The 19,856-nt window shown below is 45.1% G+C and overlaps 1 protein-coding gene and 1 long non-coding RNA gene across 2 annotated transcripts in view; one reads left to right on the top strand and one right to left on the bottom strand.

The window, feature by feature from the left end:
- Positions 1-9,355: 9,355 nt before the first annotated feature.
- Positions 9,356-15,161, bottom strand: BARHL2 (BarH like homeobox 2). The gene is made up of 3 exons (XM_048862023.2): positions 13,877-15,161; positions 12,053-12,278; positions 9,356-10,353 (listed from the first exon to the last, which is right to left on the bottom strand). Exons 1-3 carry the CDS (start codon positions 14,427-14,429, stop codon positions 10,041-10,043), a joined length of 1,092 nt encoding a protein of 363 aa, XP_048717980.1. The 5' UTR covers positions 14,430-15,161; the 3' UTR covers positions 9,356-10,040.
- A 1,268-nt stretch (positions 15,162-16,429) lies between these two features.
- Positions 16,430-19,856, top strand: part of LOC125641378 (uncharacterized) — a 5,067-nt gene continuing 1,640 nt past the window's right edge. Inside the window, exons 1-3 of the long non-coding RNA XR_007358037.2 lie at positions 16,430-17,076; positions 18,551-18,612; positions 19,321-19,856. The exon at positions 19,321-19,856 is cut by the window's right edge and continues 1,640 nt beyond it. This is a non-coding gene — a long non-coding RNA (uncharacterized LOC125641378). The remainder of the gene's footprint in view (positions 17,077-18,550; positions 18,613-19,320) is intronic.

Here is a 19,856-nt window from a genome sequence, read left to right as displayed (position 1 = left end):
TAGGTGTTTCAATATGGCCATGTGTGAAACATGTGATAAAATGTATGCTAAGCAGCCCACCCACTCCAGCTGCCTGTATGTAACCACACATGGCCACGCAGGATACTAGGCAGGATACTTTGAGCTGTATGGTAAATATGAGGGCAAATCGAGGATGTTTCACATAACTACAAGGGTTCCAAAAGAGCTCTAAAATTCACATAAGTATATGCAGTCATTATCAAATCATATGCAAGTATATCTGTGTCTAAAGCTATATTTTATATATGAGAGATATATCATAGCTATGATATATCTAACCTAGACTAGATAAAGAGATATATATTCCATGTAAATCACTGTATATATACACACACGCTATGTATCATAGATAGATGTACATATACTTGTCACTAAAGATAGAAATGGTGTGTATTTTCTGCTTGCATTTAATAGAAAATTAGGGGGGAAAGTAAAAACTAAGTATTTAAGCTATCAGCACCTGTCATATACTTTCTGTGCACGACCACTTTTGATTTACCAGTAGCTCTCATACTCTAACCAACTTCATTAAAGAACAAAAGTAAAGTAATAAGTCATTTCACACTCTGTCTGACCATTATACAATAATAGCAAGATTTCATGCAAGGGTACAACATTATGCCCATCTGCAATCACAGTCTCTTTGCAAAAATCTCAATTCACACTTCACATGCAGCTAACCTTGTTACCATCCCTTGCTAAATCCATCAGTGTTACAGCTGCACGTCTTCACAGCCCAACATCTTAAAATTCATCACTTTGACACCCTAGCATCACCACAGGTCAAGCTAAAGAAGCCAGCCAAGAATAATTAAGGGGCACCCAGATGTTTAGTTTACTTCTATCCATCCTTTCTTAGAATCGGATGTGTAGTCTTGCTTTATATGGTAAAGATCCATGTAATGTGATTATCTGAAGGGGATGAGACCTAAAACAAATTTCAGATGTTTTTTTTAAACAAGTATAGCTCTTTGTAGCTGGAATTTGAACAAGAAGCGCGATAATGAGTAGGTTGAAGGAAGGAAAGGTGTTATCTCATTAAGGTAATTACGAAGACATCCCCACCATTACATCGGTTTGAAAATGTGGCAATTAAAGCGCCCTACATGGGCTCCAGGAGACAAGGGAACAAGACAATTCTCTTGGAACTTCTGTGTTACGGTTAATGTGTGTCATGTCAATGAAAGGGTAGGCGATTGCTGTAACACGCCTCTCTCTTTACCTGAATTTAGTGCTAGGCAGACAGCCCGGGCAGATGAAGCCCTCCCTTCAGCCACAGCACAGAAAGCGGCTAGGCAAGCCCGGTCAGGTGCTTCAACCCTCAGCTTACCATACCTTCAGGAGGGCGGATCAGCCTCCGTGCCCATTTAGCCTTGATCTCACGTGTTGGAGGTTGTGCGCTCCACTAGGAAATGGAGCCCACTCACTCATTTCACATCTGCTAACAGCTTTCAGAGGACGCTGATGACTTTTGGGCAGTGCTGAATGCAAACCAATGACCTAGCGATGAAAGGGTCAGCTAGCCCATTACCAGGCTGCTGAGTCCTTCTGTAGCCTTTCACCGCTGTGCCCTAGCCTTGGTTCTTGCCTCGGTCTAAAGGAAGCGTCCATAAAATGTCACCAACACGTCTATAAAACCAAAATTCACATAAGCCACGTTTTCTTGTGCAATTCCTGTAGAGACACATGCAATATAAAACAGCTTCTAAAATCAGTGTGCTCACGTGTGCTTGCAACTCTTTAAGACAAGAATCCCTTGCAAACGCTTTTCTTTGGCTATTGCTCACTTCGCATCGCATTCAAAGTACCGGCAACGTTCTTTCCTGTTATAAATACCTCAGGATGAAACCCTGAAGTCGGTGGCAAAACTCCCATTGACCTCAACGAGGCCAGGATTTCCCCTAAGTATCCTTTGCATGAAAGAGACTGAAGAACTGTGGCAAGGACAAAGATGGCCTTCGTTTCACAGGCTTTACAGTTCCAACGAAAGCCATATTTAAATACAAAGAACTCTCTTATTTTTAACCCTACACTCCTAGCTAATGGCAGCAGACAAGTAAATTGCCAATTTTTAGATAAGGACAGGTTTCATGATAGCAGCTGTAATAAATTGGTTAGTCTCTAAGGTGCCACAAGTACTCCTGGGGTTTTTTTTGCAATTTTTATATGTCACCTTAAGGTTTGCTTCTTAGAATCGTTAGGTTTGACGAGATGGGTCACTTGACCCATCCAAAGAAGCCATCTATGTAAATTATGGCCACGTAAGTGCATATGCTGAAAATGTCTTTTTGTATATTACAGAACTTTCCATGCTTTCCACTTTGGATGTCATCTTTTGAATCCACTTGAATGAATGACAGAGTCCGCCCCTCCCCATGGGATCTCTAATTGTCTAAACTGCATTTACCAAAACTAGAGTACTCCTTATGCCTCATAGAATGAGGAGGGGTGGACCATTCTCATCGACCTTTATCCTGATAAATATCTTTTGGTGAACAACTGCCCTAGGAAGGTGACAATTCCTGCGCCTTCTGCCAGTACAACTACTCCATAGTAGCCAGGGCAGGTATTTTGCAGCAGAAGGAAATGAGTCCTGAGAAACAGTGTCTGTTACCCAGTAAAGGTCGAGTTCTGGGGTGGCTATAAGCTGAGGCCTTTACCAGTAGGAACCAGGCCTGGCTGTCATTTCATTCAATCTGTTCTTCAAAACAAAAAATATTTCTGTAAATTCAGGATTCCTGACAATTGAAAAGAACAGAAGGAATGAACGTTAGGAACAAGTGCATGTATAATGGCAACATGGGCCAGAAACAGAGCCTGAAATAGTTTGCATTATTCTGTAGTACACCTTGACTGAATGCAACCTGGACTCATGGTTACTCAGTGGAAGAGCAGGGTTTTCATTAACAAAAGCACATTTCTGAATATAGATTTTGTTTTACTTTTGGAGAGTAAGCTCTGTTGCAGATCAATCCATCAAGAATCATGATCATACTCATCATCAGTTAGAACTGTAATGATTTTGAATGGAAACTAGAAGTAAGTGACTCTCCTGTAATTAACAGATGTCAATGCAAAGCAAGTTATTTTTGTCCCTTTGAAATCTCTGTTAATTTTGGGGACATGGGATTATAAGTTTCCATTAATAGAACGGCTTGTGAAAAATAGGCCATATGAATATGAAAGTGATATTTTAATGTGATGAGGTCTCTGTTAGAATATATTTCCAAGTGGTAATTTTGCTCCAGTTGAGAATTTTCCAGCCAAAAAAAAAAATCTGATTCTTTAGTCAATAACAGCAGACAGCAGGTCAGATCAAAGTTCAGAGGTCATATGTAGGCACATTTCTGAAAACAAGTAAAATTATAATCAGAAGGTTTGTCTTCTGCCTGCCAATTCCTTAACAAATCGTTAACACATTAGGATCATTGTTTACTTACCAGGAAGTTTCACGTGAAGATGCTATGGGATTAAGTTATATTTTGAGTCCACAATATAAAACCTTATCAAAAGTATGGGACAAAGCTTGCTGGTTTTATACCATTTCTGTGGGATTATCTGAGTATAAGGGAAAGGATTTGGCCCCTTATTTCTTCATGGAAGTTGTCCAGGTGCCCCAGGGGGCAGCATCTAAGCCATTAATTTAAATTTGCCCTTTTCCACCAACTTGTGAGGGGCGAAATGGTTTGGCAACTCTCACAGATCACATAGAGACCCTGGTTTTACGGCATAATACAATGAAAATAAAACGTATGTAATCCTACACCAAAGAGATTCTACACAATCCATGCTTCATCGCCACAAGGCGATGCACGATTACACTAGGGTATGAGCGGCGTTCTTAACATTGTCATCCTTTCTACAAACCACCTAAAATAGTTCAAGATCCACCCAACGTCAGCCACCTCGGAATTTTTTTAATAACAAATCATTGCATTAAATCTCTAACACAATAAGGCTTAGCTCAAAAGGTGATTTACAAGGTACATTGCTATAGCGGTGTCATGTGAATGTTTGCAAAGGGAAGCACTGGAAAGGGGAGAAAATCCCAAAGATTAAAAACAAGAGTTAGGTTTTTCAGTGTGACGCTCTGATTCATATTCTACACGTAGGCTCTATTTACCATAGTGTATTAAAACGTGCTGTGTAAACCAAAGTGCCAGCAAACATCTCTTGATCATGACCGCTAGTATATTCCTGAGTGCCCCAAAGCACACAACCTCTTCAACTACGGGTGTTGAAAGAGCTGCAATAGGCTTTATTGGCCAACCCAGAGAATGCTGCAGTAACCCCCAAACATAAGATCAAGGATTCAGTACCAGAAGCATTGAATTAACTATTCGTTGGGGAAACTCCCCCAATCCAATCCAATGAAACCATCCAATCCATTCACCTGCAGATTCTTCTCCTGAAGAAATCTGTCACCATATTGTTTTCTTTAGTTTCCCTACAGAGATGGATAATCAGATAATCAATATAGGTCATAATTAACTGTTGTGTAGGATTCTGCTGCTGTACTGCCTACCCCGAGAACTAGCAGAGATAGTTAATGCCAGAAAAGAAAGGAATCCTACACAAAAGGACCTGATTGCAGGAAAACTCAGACATAAATCAACTGGCGAGTTTGGGTCAGCGAGGCAGGATGAAAGAACTCTACAGGCATTTCTTGGTATTTATATTTCTTCAAAACAAACCATGAAAATCCCAACCCCACATGCACATTGAGAGAAACTGATTGATACCTTTTGGCTAAATGAGGGTAGAAAACGACATCTCCAAAGAAATATTGGACCAGATTCTGATCTCAGACACACTGGTGTTAATCCGAAGTGACTCCATTGGCGTCAGTACAGTTAAATCCCTGCTTTAGAGCGATGAAACTGAGATCAAAATCTGTTCCATTTTCCTTTCCTATAAAGTGCAAGGGGAAAATAAAGTGAAGAGTAACAGACGAAAACGCTAAGATTTTTCTGTCTCTAATATCCATGATTTCATCCCATAACAAAGTGAAACAAACAAACAGATGAGGAGTTTAAAGAAGAAATCAAACACAAACAAAGCGAAGGGATTTTTAGGATCACTGGACCTCTTTTTTGTGGCTTCTTTTTACTCTAATTCTTTCTCATAACGATATATGAGACGAAGGTTTTTTAAATTATTTTGATCTGCAGCGGTCCCTGTGTTGCATATCCGGATAGCAGAGGTTTGGCTGAACGCATGCATGAGTGTTGCTTCGTTTGTTTTGATTGTGAATCAGACGGTTTTGATCGTAGAAGTGAAAACACTGATTGTTTTATAGCAAATTGAGTCTGTGTCAGACTGAGCTGCCGCTTTATTTCAGCTCTTCATAATCGTTTGCCACCAACTTGTATGAAACCGTCTTTGCCTAAGAACTTATTAAACAGTGATGGTTTAACTTGATTTATGACTGAGAACTACTTACCCAGAGATCTTTCAAATGACTTGCATTGATCTGAAGATTTTGTTCTTTGGAATGTGACCCTGTTCGGACTTAACAGCTAATCAGGAAATGCTGCAAGAGAGCACTTTGTAAATCAATCACACACACACACAGGCGAATAATAACGGGGTCCTGTAACTTCGGCGCCTTCGGGCCCAAGCGCGCAGTTGCAATGACTGCGCCGGCCCTAGGAGCTGTCTCTGGTGCTGCAAGCGGCTTCTCCCCCGCGCTCCGCAGAGGGACAGAGATCCCTGGGGGGGGGGGGGGGGGGGGAATGCAAACACAGATGTGCCATCTCAGGCTAGGGAAACACAAGAGCCGCTCTGCCGCGTGCAGCAAATTAAAATGTCTCCCCGGTTACTTTGCACGAGTCCTAGGAAATAAGGGGCTCTGCTGTTACAGGGCCCTTCTGGCCCCTGGGGAAACTCCCTGGAATCCGTCAGAGCTTTGCGATGTTGGCCGGCGGGATACGAGAAGGGGGAAACACAGCTCTGCTCTCTGCCTCAGCTGGGCTGCGGGTGCCAAAGGAGGGCGCGCACATAACACGCCTGTTTGAGGCGTGGGAAGGGAAGGCGTTGAGCTTTTTCAGGTGCCCGTGCAGCAGCTGAGAAAGGCCCCTCTGCAGGGCGCCAGGGTCTAGTGACTGACCCAGTGTCGCCAAGGGTAAAAATAGCTGTTCGGGGAAGGAGGTAGGACTCCACAGCAAAGCAAACGCAGAGCACAGCCCGGTCACGCCCGTGTGTGTTTTCGCCCGCACTCACTCGGGGGGAGAGGCCTGCCTGGTCCTGGGACAGATTCAAAACAACGATGAATGGCAATAGACAGCTACATATCATGCAAGTGTACAGAAATTCTTTGAGTCCACTTCCTGTTTATATACCTAATGGGTAAACGCTAAAGCACTTTGAATTGCAAATGGTTAACATAAGGGGTGGCGTTCTGCTTTCAAAAGATTGTTTTTAATCAGATGGCTGTGCCAGAACAAACTTTGTCTGAATGCGAGGGACACATTTGAAATTGTAAAGTATTTATTTAACTGGGGGACTTCAGAAAACCCTTCAGTGAGGTAAAGAAGCAGGTTCTACTCGAGCAAAATAAGTTAGTAGTTGACTGGAAAATATTCCACTAGAAATGTACAAATAAATGTCAACAAAAAAAAATAAAGAAAACTAATTTTCCATCGTGTCCTCTCTATTTTCGGAGGTGAAGCAAAAAAACAAAAATATTTACATAGCTATTGGGTGTATTTGCTGGAGGCAAGGAAATCAAAGTAACAATCTTTCCTTTGCCTGTTCCTTGGAAATTTTACGCAGCCGATTGTCAGTCAAAAAGAAAGACCAACTTTGCACATTCACAACATTGCGCCAGGACTTTTTGTACTGGTTGATTGAATTTAAATGAGTGTGCATCTGTAGCTTTTAAAACATGTAACTGAGTCCTTTCTTCTAAAGAAAGCCTATTTTAATTAGCTTCAGAAGCAAGCAAATGCTTCTAATTAAGTGATATTTTTTATAATTTAAACAAGGAGCAATCAAAATTATCAGCAAGTGCGCATTTAAATTTAACTTCAGGCATTCTTTTGTAACATTTGGAAAAGCGAAAAAAATGCGTATCTTAAACCGTAGCTAGTCCTACTCAAATCCTGCTCCCTTTACACACACGGAGAGAGGAAGGCGAGCAGGGTTTCCCTTAAAAGTACATTTCACAAGTTGTCTAACATTCCAAAAATAAAAAATGAAATATACATTCAAACACATTTCCTAAAATCCAGCAGCAAAATAATCTTTCTTTTAAAAATGTTTCCTTTCTTTCTAACAAAATGTTTTTAAACTTTGTACTAGTGAAATCCTGAGGTGAGAGAAATACAAAAAAAAAAAGTTTAAATAGATTAAAATGCGATGCAAACTGGTATTTGAATTCTGCCATAACTTTCCTGATCGAACATGTCATTTTGAAAGCACAGCTGACTCGTTTCTGCAGCACTGAAAGGACAACTCGGGCAACACAAGCTATTCTGGCTAAAGTTGTTTTTCCCCCCTTTGTTACTTTCAGAATTGGCGTGGACAAACGTGAACAAAACGAATGATTTGCGGGGGGGGGGGGGGGGGAGTAATATTAATGAAGCCAATGAAATCATCTCGAATTGGTTTGGCTCAGCTTTAAATTAGCATTATTTTAAACATGGACTGATTTTGCATTATTCTTGGCTTTAAACACTTCCTAGGACACGAGTTCATTCTAACGTGTGCTCAGATAAAGGGTAAATGGAATGGCCCGAGTCCCAAATTACTGGGAGCCTCTTCCTCGTCCTAAATCTAAATTATGGGGGGGTGACTCTTATTAATTTCTAAGACCTAGTAAGAAAGGACTCGACTGAGTCTGTGGCCTAAGCAGGGCTGCTGCTCTGTATAATATCGCTGGTCCCTGCACAGACGCTGGGTAATTGTCAGAGTCCGCTGTGACAAGGGCAGAAAATGAAGTAGGCGTTTCCGAGCCCTCTCTCCCCTTTTGTTAGATCAAGGCAGAGGTCAATATGGTTTTAACGCAAATTTATTAGCAGAGAAATCAGCAAACCATTCGCTAATTAGCAAAGCCCAAATAAATGTGCCCGCAGGCTCTTTCTTTGGAGAGGAAACGCACAGCACCGAGCCAGCCCAGCGCAGCCCTGGGAGGAGGCCAGAACCCTGGGCGTTATGAATGTTTGATAGGTAATTGCTGTATATCTTTCCGATTGAGGGGCGCCGGGGGGCCAGTGTTGTCTTCACCTCCGAAGGCTGGGGCTGGCTCGCTCGGAAGGCGGATAAAGAGTGGCAGGCGGACAGCGGCAGCCAGGCTGCAAATTACAACCTGTGACTGGCTGCAGCTCCCTGCCTCTCGCAGGGCCTGGAAGAAAGGCGAGCATCTGGGATGTTTACCTTTACCTCCTTTCAGTTTTCCTAGGTTACCACCCCAGACCCGCTCGCAAGCTCAGCAGCTCTCTGCGCGTCCATCCGTCCCCCCCCCTTTCTACTCCTCCCCCCACGGCAGAGCCTCTTTTGGCGCTTGGGTTTGGTCAGGTCCAGAGCTGGCCCCCCCGCCCCACAGCGGAAACGAGCCCTGAGGCGGGTTCACGCCCGAACGCAGGGCTGGATTTCAGAGCGCTAAAACAAAAGGCAGGACGAGATTTAAGTGGGCTCAGCCGGCGCGGCTCTGGTTGAAGAGTGAAACCGGCGACGAGAGAGAAGATCAAAGATCTGCAAGGTTTTATGGGCTAGATCTGGCTTGATTCTCTCGCTCGCTCGCTGGCTCCTAATTGCTCACAGTCAGCCGCCTCGCGCTGGCTGGCTGTCCTGCTCGCTTCCCCCAAGCATGCTGCTGCTCTGGAACAGCTGCTAGGCTAGGGACCACAGTCCTCTGTCCCAGGCAGCAGGCCACCCAACCTTGCGAACCATTCAGTTTCCTCGTCAACGTCTTAAATATTCAGGAAGGGGAGAAAGGGAGAAATACAGAGAGAGAGAGAGAGAACAGACCACAGCTAGAACAGCAAAATGATCATTTCAAAAGCATCTGTCTGTCTGTCCCTCATGCAGCTCCGGAAAGACTGAATCCCGCAAACAAAAGAAATCACCACACTATTGTCTTAACCATCAGCTTTAAAAAAAAACATACCTGACGATGTTTAAACTAAGGGCTCGGGTAGGTAGGACTTTAAAAATATAGAAACCAAACATACAAATCTTACAGATCATTGAACAGTGGCCCTAAAACGACGGGCTCTGGTTTGGGGACCCGAATTTCTTGCATCAGTTAACTTCAGTAAAATTAGCTTACTTAGATTTCCATTTTTTGTTACAAAAAGATAGTTTATTTCTGGTTTCTTTCTCTCTCTCTCTCTCTCTCTCTCTTTTTTTTTTTTTTTTTTTTTTTTTTGGTAATTTTCAGTCACAAAAAAAAAAATCTATATTTTGTCACCTAAGCATTTATTTTACTGAGTTCAAAAAGACATGAAAAGGGAGAGGGGGGAGAAATCATGTATTTTTTTAGTAAGGTATATAAGTGAATTTTTGACAACATATAATAAATATGATATATCACTTCGCACTCAGTCTGTTCAAATGTACATTTCCTTTCAGATTACGGAGCATGCCACTTTTCAATTAGAAAAAAGGTCATGAGAAATCAGTGCAAAGTTCTCCGTTACCCCTGGTCTTCCGCGCTGAGGGACGGGAGGTTGGGTTTGTTCTTTGTATCCCTCGGTCCTCCAGAGTCTCTGCTGGCTCGGGTCTGGCTCCCTCCCTCCCGCCGTCTCCCGTTCCGAGCTTGCCTAAATCATTGCTCCGTCTCGCAAGCCCTGGAGGTGTGTTCGATGGGTTGGTTTGTTTCACTTACTGGATCGGCTCTGGGTTCATGGTTCAAAAGTCCCTGCTCTGATTGAATCGTCTCCGGGGCTGGCTCTTGGCTGCCTTCAGAAGCTCCTGGCCCCCTTTTATCTCCCCCGCAGTCGCTTAGCTCCTGCTTTTGGTGGTCGGTTTTTATTTGGGGGCAGAGGGGGGCTAGCGGCTGGGACAGCGGCGAGCTCTCACCGGGGGTGCGGGGTACCCGGGATAGGGCTGGCCAAGGGGTTGAGAGCGGGCTGACCCCCGGGCCCCAGGCCGTGGATGAGCACGCGGGGCACGAGGGGCCGCTGGAGCTGAGGGTGCGGAGCTGGGGGAGTCCGGTACATGCTGCTGTACATGGCCGCGGCCGCTGCAGCCGCTGTCGTGCTGTCCATGCTGCCCAGCAAGCTCGGGTGGTAGAAATAGGGAGAGGGGAACATCCTCTGGAGAGCGGAATAATTCCCGGCTTCGGCCAGCAGCTCCAGTCCCACAGCCGTCTGCCGCTTCCACTTCGTCCTGGAAGAGAAGGAGCACACAGGTCTAGAGCTAGCCCGGGACCAGACCCCGGCCATGGCTGCTCTGGTTCCAAGGGCCGAAAGAGTTCCCCAGGGACGTGAACCCCAAACCCTACCTGTCCTTGAAAATTCTCTTTCACACATACACACACACACTCCCTCTCTCCTTTGCAACCCGAATGCCTGCTCCGCCATCCTGCCCTGGCAAACAAATCAGTGGGGAAATCGACCTCAGGTCCCCGGGGTTTAGCCACACGCACAATGAAATGAAATGAAATCCAAAGGACAATTTCCCCTTCCGTTTGCAGGCTTTCCGGAGTGCGACGTTCTAGAATCGCAGGTGTCTGCCTTCAAACTTTGCAGTGTCACGAAACCTGAGGGACTGATTGGTCCTGCATCCTAAAAACCGAACTAAAAAATAAATAGTAATAATAATAATAGTCAAACGGTTCCTGCAACATAAAGACGCAGGAAAATATCTAACAAAGAAGGGCGAAATGCTTTCATTTCTAGACAGCAGGGATCCCCGCTATAAAAAAATATTGACTCTTAGTTTGGCAGCATGTTTATAGCGGCACACACGGCATTTTCGCTCTCCTGACCCAATATTTCAACAATTTTGTGTCCCGGCCTTTCCCCCTTGCCGAACCGCTCCCTGTGCCGAAGCCCAGTGAGATGTGAGCTGGTGGATACACACACTCACTGCAATCCCAGCACAATTAATAAACATGGCGCCCTGTTTAGATTGGATACAAATGACACTAATGTTTTCCGACAGAATTAGGGTGGCTGAAACCGTATGTAATGAGACAGAAAATTACGGCAAAGATGACAACTGGACGTCGTTTTCCAAACCGAGTCCGCCGCGATCAGAAAACACATACGCTTACTTGCCTCTTCGGCTTCACAGCGCGGACAAATGGAAACCAAGCACTTTTGTCTTGTTTTTTTAACCCGACCCATTTTACAACGTGATTCACTAGTCACTGTCCTAAGAGCACACACGGAGAAATCCTCGCCAACCCCGCGATGTCCAAACGGGCCACAGAGGCATGCCCAGAGCAACACTGCCTACCGAGATTTCAGCGGGATTTCTTTCCCGGTAGGCAGGTGCCTGGGACACAGGAAGAAGGACATGGCCCCAGTTTTGCAATCAAGATTTGGCCATTACTTATTCATGTGTGTATTCGTTCATATTTATACGCTCTGCTTTATTAATTAGCCACGGCTGAGACTACTTGGTTGACTGACTAGACTGGCAAGTGCAGGCAACCTGCACGGGCGCCTCCATGGCTTTTCTTGGCCCTTCCTCGAGAGCGACTGCAGCCGCCAACACCAGGCGTTTGTTTCGCAGTTTACTTACTGACTTTATTATCCTTCCTCTTACCTGTCCATTTAATTTCATTTTAGGCACGTTGCTACTCCCTTTATTCTAGCATGGGCAAGGAGAGAGTGTGTGTGTGTTGGGGGGGTTGTTCCTTTCTGCCATCTACCAACAGTCACAGATGTTTGCGCTCCCTGCCCAGATCTCACTGCAATTGCCTGGAGAGGTGGGGTGTATTTCTTCCCCCGGCCTTCAGACCGTTTAGCTCAGACTGTCTGAGCGGCAACTCTGTTTTTAGGGGCTTTGGGGAAATTGTGTTTTTTTTTGGGGGGGGGGGGGGAAGGCGGAGCTCCTTGAGACTGCCCGCCTCCCTTACCTCCGGTTCTGGTACCAGGTTTTGACCTGCGTGTCGGTCAGGTTGAGAGCCGCAGCCAGGTCCATGCGGTCTTGCACGCTCAAATACTTCTGCCGCTCGAAGCTCCTCTCCAGCTGATTGAGCTGATGGTCCGAAAAGGCCGTCCTCGCCTTCCGAGGTTTCTTCGCTCGGACTGGGGGGCTATCCCGGCTACTTGTAATCTCCCGGTCGCCCTCTTCTTTTGTCCCTAGGAACAATTCACAAGCACAACACTAGAAACAGGGTCTAAAGCAGCAACCCAAGGCAAGGCTGCTCGGGGTCTGGGACTCGGGGCAAAGTCGATTTCTTTCTAGAGTCGATTATCATCTGACTGCTGCATTCAGGACTACAAGGACATTCCTTAATTTAGCTGATGCCTTTTCGTACCTACGTGTCTAAGTGGGTTTGACAGGAGGGTCTGGCGATTTCTCTCTATGCAGCCGACAAACAGTCCCCCTTTCTGGGGTAAGGTTTTTCCCCTTTCAGGTCCACTTGGGGGAGGTTAAAATAAAGTGCAGAACAGCTAGCGCATCAAATGTGCTAATGCCTCCGACAGGATATGTCACCCAAGCACCAAGTTGAGCTCAAATTGCTGAGCACGTCCCGGTGACAGCGCTAAGATTTCCGGATTCTATTTGTCAACTTTGGTTTTTTTGCTGAAATGCTGGGAAATCGATATGTCAATCCATCTCTGTTTGTACCAGTTTTTGCAGCGCTTCTTGATCTTCCCTGCAGGAAGAACAATAATCTCTCTAATTGACCCACTGGGGAGGTTGGTGCACAAAAAATCGCCAGACCAGACTGTTCATCTGTTTTGGGCACTCTTATGCTAATGTTAAAATAGCAAAATGAATGGCACACATGAGCGTCTTTCTATTATTCATCGCACAACATGGCAAAATAGGTGAATGGCGTAAAATTAGGAAAATGTGTCCTCTCACCGCATAGTTTAAAGTGTGCCTCGTGCAAAGCCATTTTACAGAAAGCAGCGAATCCTTCTTCGGCATAAATTAAGGAAAAGGCTTTTCAAAGGGCAGCTATCTTCTTAAATATAACCCCCACGCCCATACACACGCATATATATGTATATTTAAAACAGGAAATACCCCACTACTGCAGACTCCGCAGGTGTACACAATTCGAAAAAGAGAAACATCCCATCCCAGCATAGGAAAACACTGGGAGCTCATAAAATGTAAAAAGCCTTCTACCGTGATCTAGTGAAAAGTTCTTACCTACTTTTAGATCTGCTTGGAAATTTGTCCTATTAAATTAAGTGCTGCTAAACCTCTGTGCTTGGTGTCATTTAAACGGATTAGCATTTAAAAAAGAAGAAATGCATCCAAGTTTAAAAAGAAACAAACGGTCAGACTTTTTTTTTTTTTTTTTTTTTGCCAAACAACTAAACTAAAAAAAGAGGGGCGCCCCAGCAAGAGAAAAAAAGATTTATTTCTCCAGGGATCTGATATTTAAACAAAAAAAAAATCAGAGACAATAATTTAAAGAGAATTGGATTTTACTGTTTTTGGTGGGATTTTTTTGGTTTTCGTTTTTTTGTTTGTTTGTTTGGGTTTTTTGTTTTTGTTTTTTGTTACAGCTCCTGAAATATCAGAAATGTGACCAGGGAATTGAATCGCGTCCCATATCAAATTGTGTACAATACTGGCCACCGGAGAGTCATACCATAAGGTTATTATTAATCAATAGCATTAGTGTTATTAGGAATCAGAGTGAAACCCTGTCACGACAGAGGCTGCTCAAAAGCCATGGCGGAAGCGGCAGAGGCGGCTGGGGTAATATACTCACCGTGGCATTTGAGATCATTCTGCGTATCGTCGCGTTTGTCTAGTTTGGTTTTGCTGTCCTCCTGCTCTAGTTTTGGCCTGAAGCTCTCGTTGGCTGCGTTGCCCTCTTGTTTTGGGGTGTGATGGGGAGAGGAGACACTGGTGCTGTAAGGTGCACAAGCCGCCAGCGGTTTGCTGTCGCCCAAAATGTCTTTAATTAAAAAAGAAGAGGTGGAAGTCCTGGGGGCAGAGTTGCCAGAGCCCAACTGTTGTTGCTGTTGGGGTGATTGCTGCAAACTTTGCTGCTGCTGCTGCTGGCTGTGATGGAGATGGTGATGCTCTTGCACCAGATGCTGCTCGGGGTGCTCCATGGTGACGGAGATGGGGGACGAGGGAGCCGTCCCTACTGTGTCTATCTCCGAACAAGGGGACGGGGTGGCCTGGTTTCTAAAATCCGCAGTCCTGGCATCGCTGTTGAGCTGGCGAAAGTCTCCGTTCATCATGCCGGGGCTGCCTGAGCCGTTAGTAGACAAAATCGTGTCTATTCCAAAGCTCGACCCGCTAGATCCTTCCATTGTGGTCACTCAGAGAGGCGCCTTCATCCCAGTCCTCCAGCCGGGGCTCGGGAGGCTCGAGTCACCGCCACAATCGGATCAATACATAAAACAGCAAGGAGAATGTCAGCGTCTTTCAAACAAACAGAAAGTGGGGGGGGGGGGCGAGAGGGGGCTGGGATGGCGACCAGACGGGCTGGTGGAAGGGCAGCCACGGGACTAGGAAAGAAACAGTCCCCAGCCTGGGGGGGAGTGACCAGGGAGAGGACGGAGAAGGCGCGAGCAGCAGGCTCAGGCGGTGCGCTCGGACACACGGACACACACGTGGGGTTGGCCGTGTTGTTCACGGGGCGCTACCGGAGCGTGGCCAGCCCGGGCTGGGTCGCCCGCCTAGGTCGCATCGCAGCGGGCGGCAGCCGCCGCAGGAGGCGGCAGGGCGCCCGGGGCCGGGCCGGGGGCCGCCGCGGAGTTAGTGAACTTTCTCGGGAAGTTGAGGCGCGGCGCAGGGGGGCGGCGGCGGCGGCAGGAGACGCGAAGCGGGACGGACCCGGGCCACTGCCGCGCTCTTCCCGGTGCAGCCCGGCTCCTCTCGGCTCCAGCGACTCCCTCCCGTGACGTCACGGCCATTGCCGGCCGCGTCGCCCCTCCGCTTTATTATAAACCCTGGGTTTTTTCCGCCAGCCGGCACAAGCCCCCATTGGCGGCCCGCGCGGCCCCGGCTGACGCCGAGGAGCGGCAGCCAATGAGCGCGGGCCCTGGGGCCCTTGTCAATTTGCGAGCCGGGGCTGGGCGGCTACAGCGTCTCCAGGATTCCTTCTGCAGTCGGTCTCCAGCCCGGTTCCAGGGCGCACCGCCGCCTCAGTCATCAGGCGCGGTAGCGGTGATCACCACCACCGCCACACAGAGCAATAAAGTGCAGCGTGTGGGAAGAGAAAGAAGGGGGGGCGGTTTGCCCATTAGTTTAAGAGGTGAGATCGAGTAACAGAGGGGGGAGATGATGATGGGGGGGGGGGAAAGGGCAGCATGGAAATCCAGTGTAGCCATCCCAGCCTGCTCGACCCACTCTTTTGAAACTCACACCTGCCATAGAAACTAAAAAGGGTAGCAGACATCGATGGGAAAATAAATGACAAGGACCCCATGAGAACATGGGCAAAAACTTCCAAGGGACTTGTTTTCTGGCTTCGCCTCCTGGTGTTTTGTAGTCCCTTGGCTAGCCTGTGAGAGCAGGTGCCCAGGTTTCCATCGCACGCCAGGTTGATGGGAAATGCTTTGCATTTATTGACTAGGAAACAGGGGGGTTGCATTTATTGACTAGGAAACGGGCGGGGGGTTCAGTTCTGAGCTGAGCGAAGAGGCTTCTGCTCTCCAAAGGGGAAAAAATTAAAAGGAGCGCGAAGCCTGTCAGGAAACTAGAAGAAGCCAGTGCAGCACCCAAAGCAGTTTCCAGTTAGAGAATGCATGCCAATTAATCCGGATTTACTAATAGAGCAGAGGCACAAATGTCCTCCCAGTTTAGTGACTCGGTTGCAGCCGTTCTGGCTTCCCCGAGTCCGGGGGTATTGCTTGAATTCGTTAGCCCCTTTGGGCTCTCTCGGGTTTCTCTTGTTTTAGCGTTTCATTTGGAGTGGGAATAGTTACTGTCGATCCGCCTGGGACTGCAGGAAATTATTCCACTGGTTCTTCGGAGGGCATCAACTTGTGTTAATTTCTCTAGGACGACTCCAACCTGTCTCTTGTTGAATGTCAGAGTAATGGGAACTGCCACTGACAAGACGTCGTATTACTCCTGATTAAGTACCGTGTCAACCTAATTAGCAGAGTAATTATAAGGTGCTAATGAATGATTCAAAGTTCTTTGAGTTACATTTTACTTCGAATTACCATTTTAAGGACCCCATGAATCTAAGGTAAACCGTGCTAGCATCACTGCCATGTCAGCCTGCAAGAATATATTTCTTACCACATCAAATGGCAATTAAAGTCTCCGAGCTTTTTCCTTAAGTTACATTAATTAAAAAATAAAGTAGGCAAAGGAAAATATATTTCAAAAATATTATAACAAGGCATTTTAATTATCTATGACTCTCCCTCCCTCCCGACCAAAAAAAAAATAATCTTTTTTTGCCAGTCTTATACATTGAAATGAGTCTAACTGACAACATGAAATCAAGGGATGGGTGGATTCACTGAGGTGGCAGAAGGCTTTTATGTGGGGGCTGCATCCTTGCCGACGGAAATAGATACAGGAAGAATAATAGAGGGACGTGAAACAGGATTAACTAACGTACGATATTTAGAGGCGTAATGTTCGCTGATAGCGTTAGACAATGTGCTAGATGAGAGGCATTAAAGCTAAAACTGACAGTTCACTAGTTCAGTGGAACGCCACAGGGAAAAAAAGAAGAAAGAAAATGGGTAAATAAAGTACCTGAGCCAGGTCTGAGATAATCTTCGTTGTGGACAGGTGTCTATAGAGAGCTTTCTTTTTGTTAGTACAGAAAAAGATTTGCTGTGATGGCTCTTCACTGTTAGCTGAAAGCCTCCTCTTATTTTGGCTACCCCATCATAGCGAGCCCCTCTTTAACAATCTCCTGCCATAGGTCAAGCTGAGATTCATCGTAGTTATTGATGGATTGCTGGGTTAGGCATAAAGCAGCCTTAAAAGGTCGGTATTTTTTATGATATTCTATTTAATCATGAAAATTCCTGCATAAAACTACCGAGATCATTAATCCTACGCGCAGAACTGCAGCATTCATTGTTACATCTGTCCAGCAGACCCTCTCCTCCTGGCATTTACTATTAACTGCCGAAAATATGTCACTGGGTGGCAGTGATGACATTGGATCATGTTCTTTCTCGAATTTATACTTTTAAAAAAATATTGATTCGGGGCATTATTTGCAGGGATCGAAGCCATCAGCATTCCGCCGCGGCGCATTTCCTAAAGAAATATCCGCATTAAAAGTTGGAGGAAGATTGGTGCCGCCAGGGAAAACACATAACATAGGAGACTGAGTGATAGCACAACAAAAATCAATTATTCCAAATCCTTTATAAATAATTCATTTCAGATTGGTTTGGTTTGGTTTATACGCCTAACATGACTGAAGAGTGAAAAAACCGCCCATAGCACAGCTTGTGTTGTGTGGTTAGAAATGTTATTGACTCGTAATATTTAACTACGTGGGCAAAGAAATCAGGAATTTGACCCAGTGGCTGAGGAAATGTAGAGGGGATAGCATTTATTTCGGTAAGGAATCAAGCCGGGCCAACATGTACATCTGCCCGCTTGCAAACAACCTATGCAGGATATAGTCTCTTAAGACTTATTAATTACATTTTCGTGGAAAGGGAGGCTTTGATTCAAACGGCAGCTAAGGAGACCTTTTAAAGCGGAATCCGCTGTGAAGTATAGATCTAAAGAAAAAGCAATGCAGTAGTTGGCTATGTAGCGATTCCTGCCTTTGGTTTTAAAACAAGGCTTGTAGTCACGACGTAAACATAATTTATGACCATTTACCCCTCCCAGGTAAGCTTGAAATAAAGTAACCATTCCCATTTTTGCAAGCTTACACGGGTTTTTTTACAAGTTGACGGGATACATGACGATATATTTGTAATCAATTAATTCTTTTATAGATCAAAGGTTGAAAATAAAATCTAAGAACAGTGGATTTAAAATTAAACATTGTTTAAAACGTATTCGACTTTTATTTACCTTTAGACTGCTTTCCCGTGTCGAAGAACAATCTAATTCAAGGAATTATTTGCGTATTAGCTTCTTGTAGATTTGTTCGGGCCTTTATTTCTGCATTTAAACAAGGAGCATATTTATGGCATTTTCGTTGCAGTTCAGAGAATGGATTGTTTAACTAAAGTATTTAAGAAGTTTTCCTAGTAAAGCCAAAACTTTGACTCTGGCAACTGTCGAGCTATCAGCATCAACTTATATATATAGGTCTGTCAAGTTACTAAATTCATCTTCATCTGGCTTTATGCTGAAAAGCTACAAAGTGTAGAGACGGCTTTAAATTTTTAAGCCACTAACACATTTTCTTGTTTCAGGTGTCTAATGATTTTGGAAACAAAATATGTCTTTCACATCTGTGTTTAGCTTCGGTGTTTTGCTTTTGCAGAAGTTGTCTCAGTCTGCTTTGTAACGGAAGTGAACTGTGAAGGATAGCCATCTGCTTCTACGGTAGATTTTGATTTTGATATTCTATCCCCATTCATGTTTAATTTACACGTGTCTTTAAGTGTCCAGTTGTTGAAAACAGAAAGCCTGATCTGGAAGAGATGCAATGGCTCCTTTGTCCACTGGGCGGCGATAGGGGTTACCAACAGATCATCTATTGTCTAAGAAAGAATCTTGGTCCAGGGAGAACAATACTTTTAGTGCTGCTTTGCTGATGTAGTTAACATGTTCATTGTCCTGAGAAATCTTTATTATTTTTTCTAATAAATCATGTAAGGTTTGCACTATTAAAAATTAAAAGCAGATATCTTTTATATATTTTAAAAGTTAAGAGAAAAATTGAAAGAGAATGACCGACCTAGGGAAAATTCCCCAGAAGTACTGAAGGTTTCCTAGAGAATAAACGAAGGCTCCAGCAGCAGTCGAATTTGTTCTGCTATCTTTCTTTGCAATTTACAAAAAAAGTATATCCTAATTATCTCCAGGGAAATGTCTGATCCGAGATAAGATGTTACACTGGCATAATCCTTTAAATAACAATACGCGGGCACAGGATTTAGAGCTTAAAGTCATGTCACCAAACAAACAGTTAATACTTTTATTATCATGGCTCTCTCTGTTTATTCGCGTGTATATTATTGTCAAAGCTGAAATGTTTACGAGAAAAGACCTAGAGCAGCATATTTAAAACTTTTGCTTGTTTGTTTCTAGGTGGGGATTTATTCTGATCGTTTCGATGCCACTTTCCCCTTCTCTAGTGCTCGCTTTTGCTCCCTGACCCTACAGACGGCTTTACAAAAGGCAACTCGTCCTGAACAGAAATCTAATGGAGCCAGTTGTACCAACCTGAGCTAGGAAATCAGCTGCTAGGTTAAAACACAAACCCATGTGTGCCCGCAGATCTTTTGCAAGGAGAACTGCAGATATTTCCCCCTCCCACCCTCCATGACTTTTTATAGGCAGGAACTGGAGACACACAACTGAAGGTTTTTCTCTTTTGACTTTTGTTATCCTTGGCAGATCTGGAATACCCGGGATCAGCTCGTCCCACCCCCACCAGCTCCTTGGAGGAGTTAGGTGATGCTCGGCCTGTTCCGCCCAAGCAGGATAACAGCCCTTAGACAACCACAGGGCCCCATAGTAACAACGATCAGGGTTCGTGTAACTTTCTCACTCCCTGTCCCTAGGAAAGCCGCAGAGGGGCTGCTCGCACGCACCTTCCAGGGGAGGCGGCTCGTGCCGTTTCT

This window comes from Caretta caretta, chromosome 8 (assembly GCF_965140235.1).
Source record: "Caretta caretta isolate rCarCar2 chromosome 8, rCarCar1.hap1, whole genome shotgun sequence".
NCBI lineage: Eukaryota > Metazoa > Chordata > Testudines > Cheloniidae > Caretta > Caretta caretta.
This window is presented reverse-complemented; position numbering and strand designations above follow the sequence as displayed.

Coding starts and splice junctions, on each gene's coding strand:
- BARHL2 (XM_048862023.2), bottom strand. CDS start 14,429: ATGGAAGGATCTAGCGGGTCGAGCTTTGGAATAGACACGATTTTGTCT. Junction 12,279..13,876: donor GAATGATCTCAAATGCCACG/GTGAGTATATTA, acceptor AATTGTTCCTAG/GGACAAAAGAAGAGGGCGAC. Junction 10,354..12,052: donor ACCTGGTACCAGAACCGGAG/GTAAGGGAGGCG, acceptor CTTCTCTTCCAG/GACGAAGTGGAAGCGGCAGA.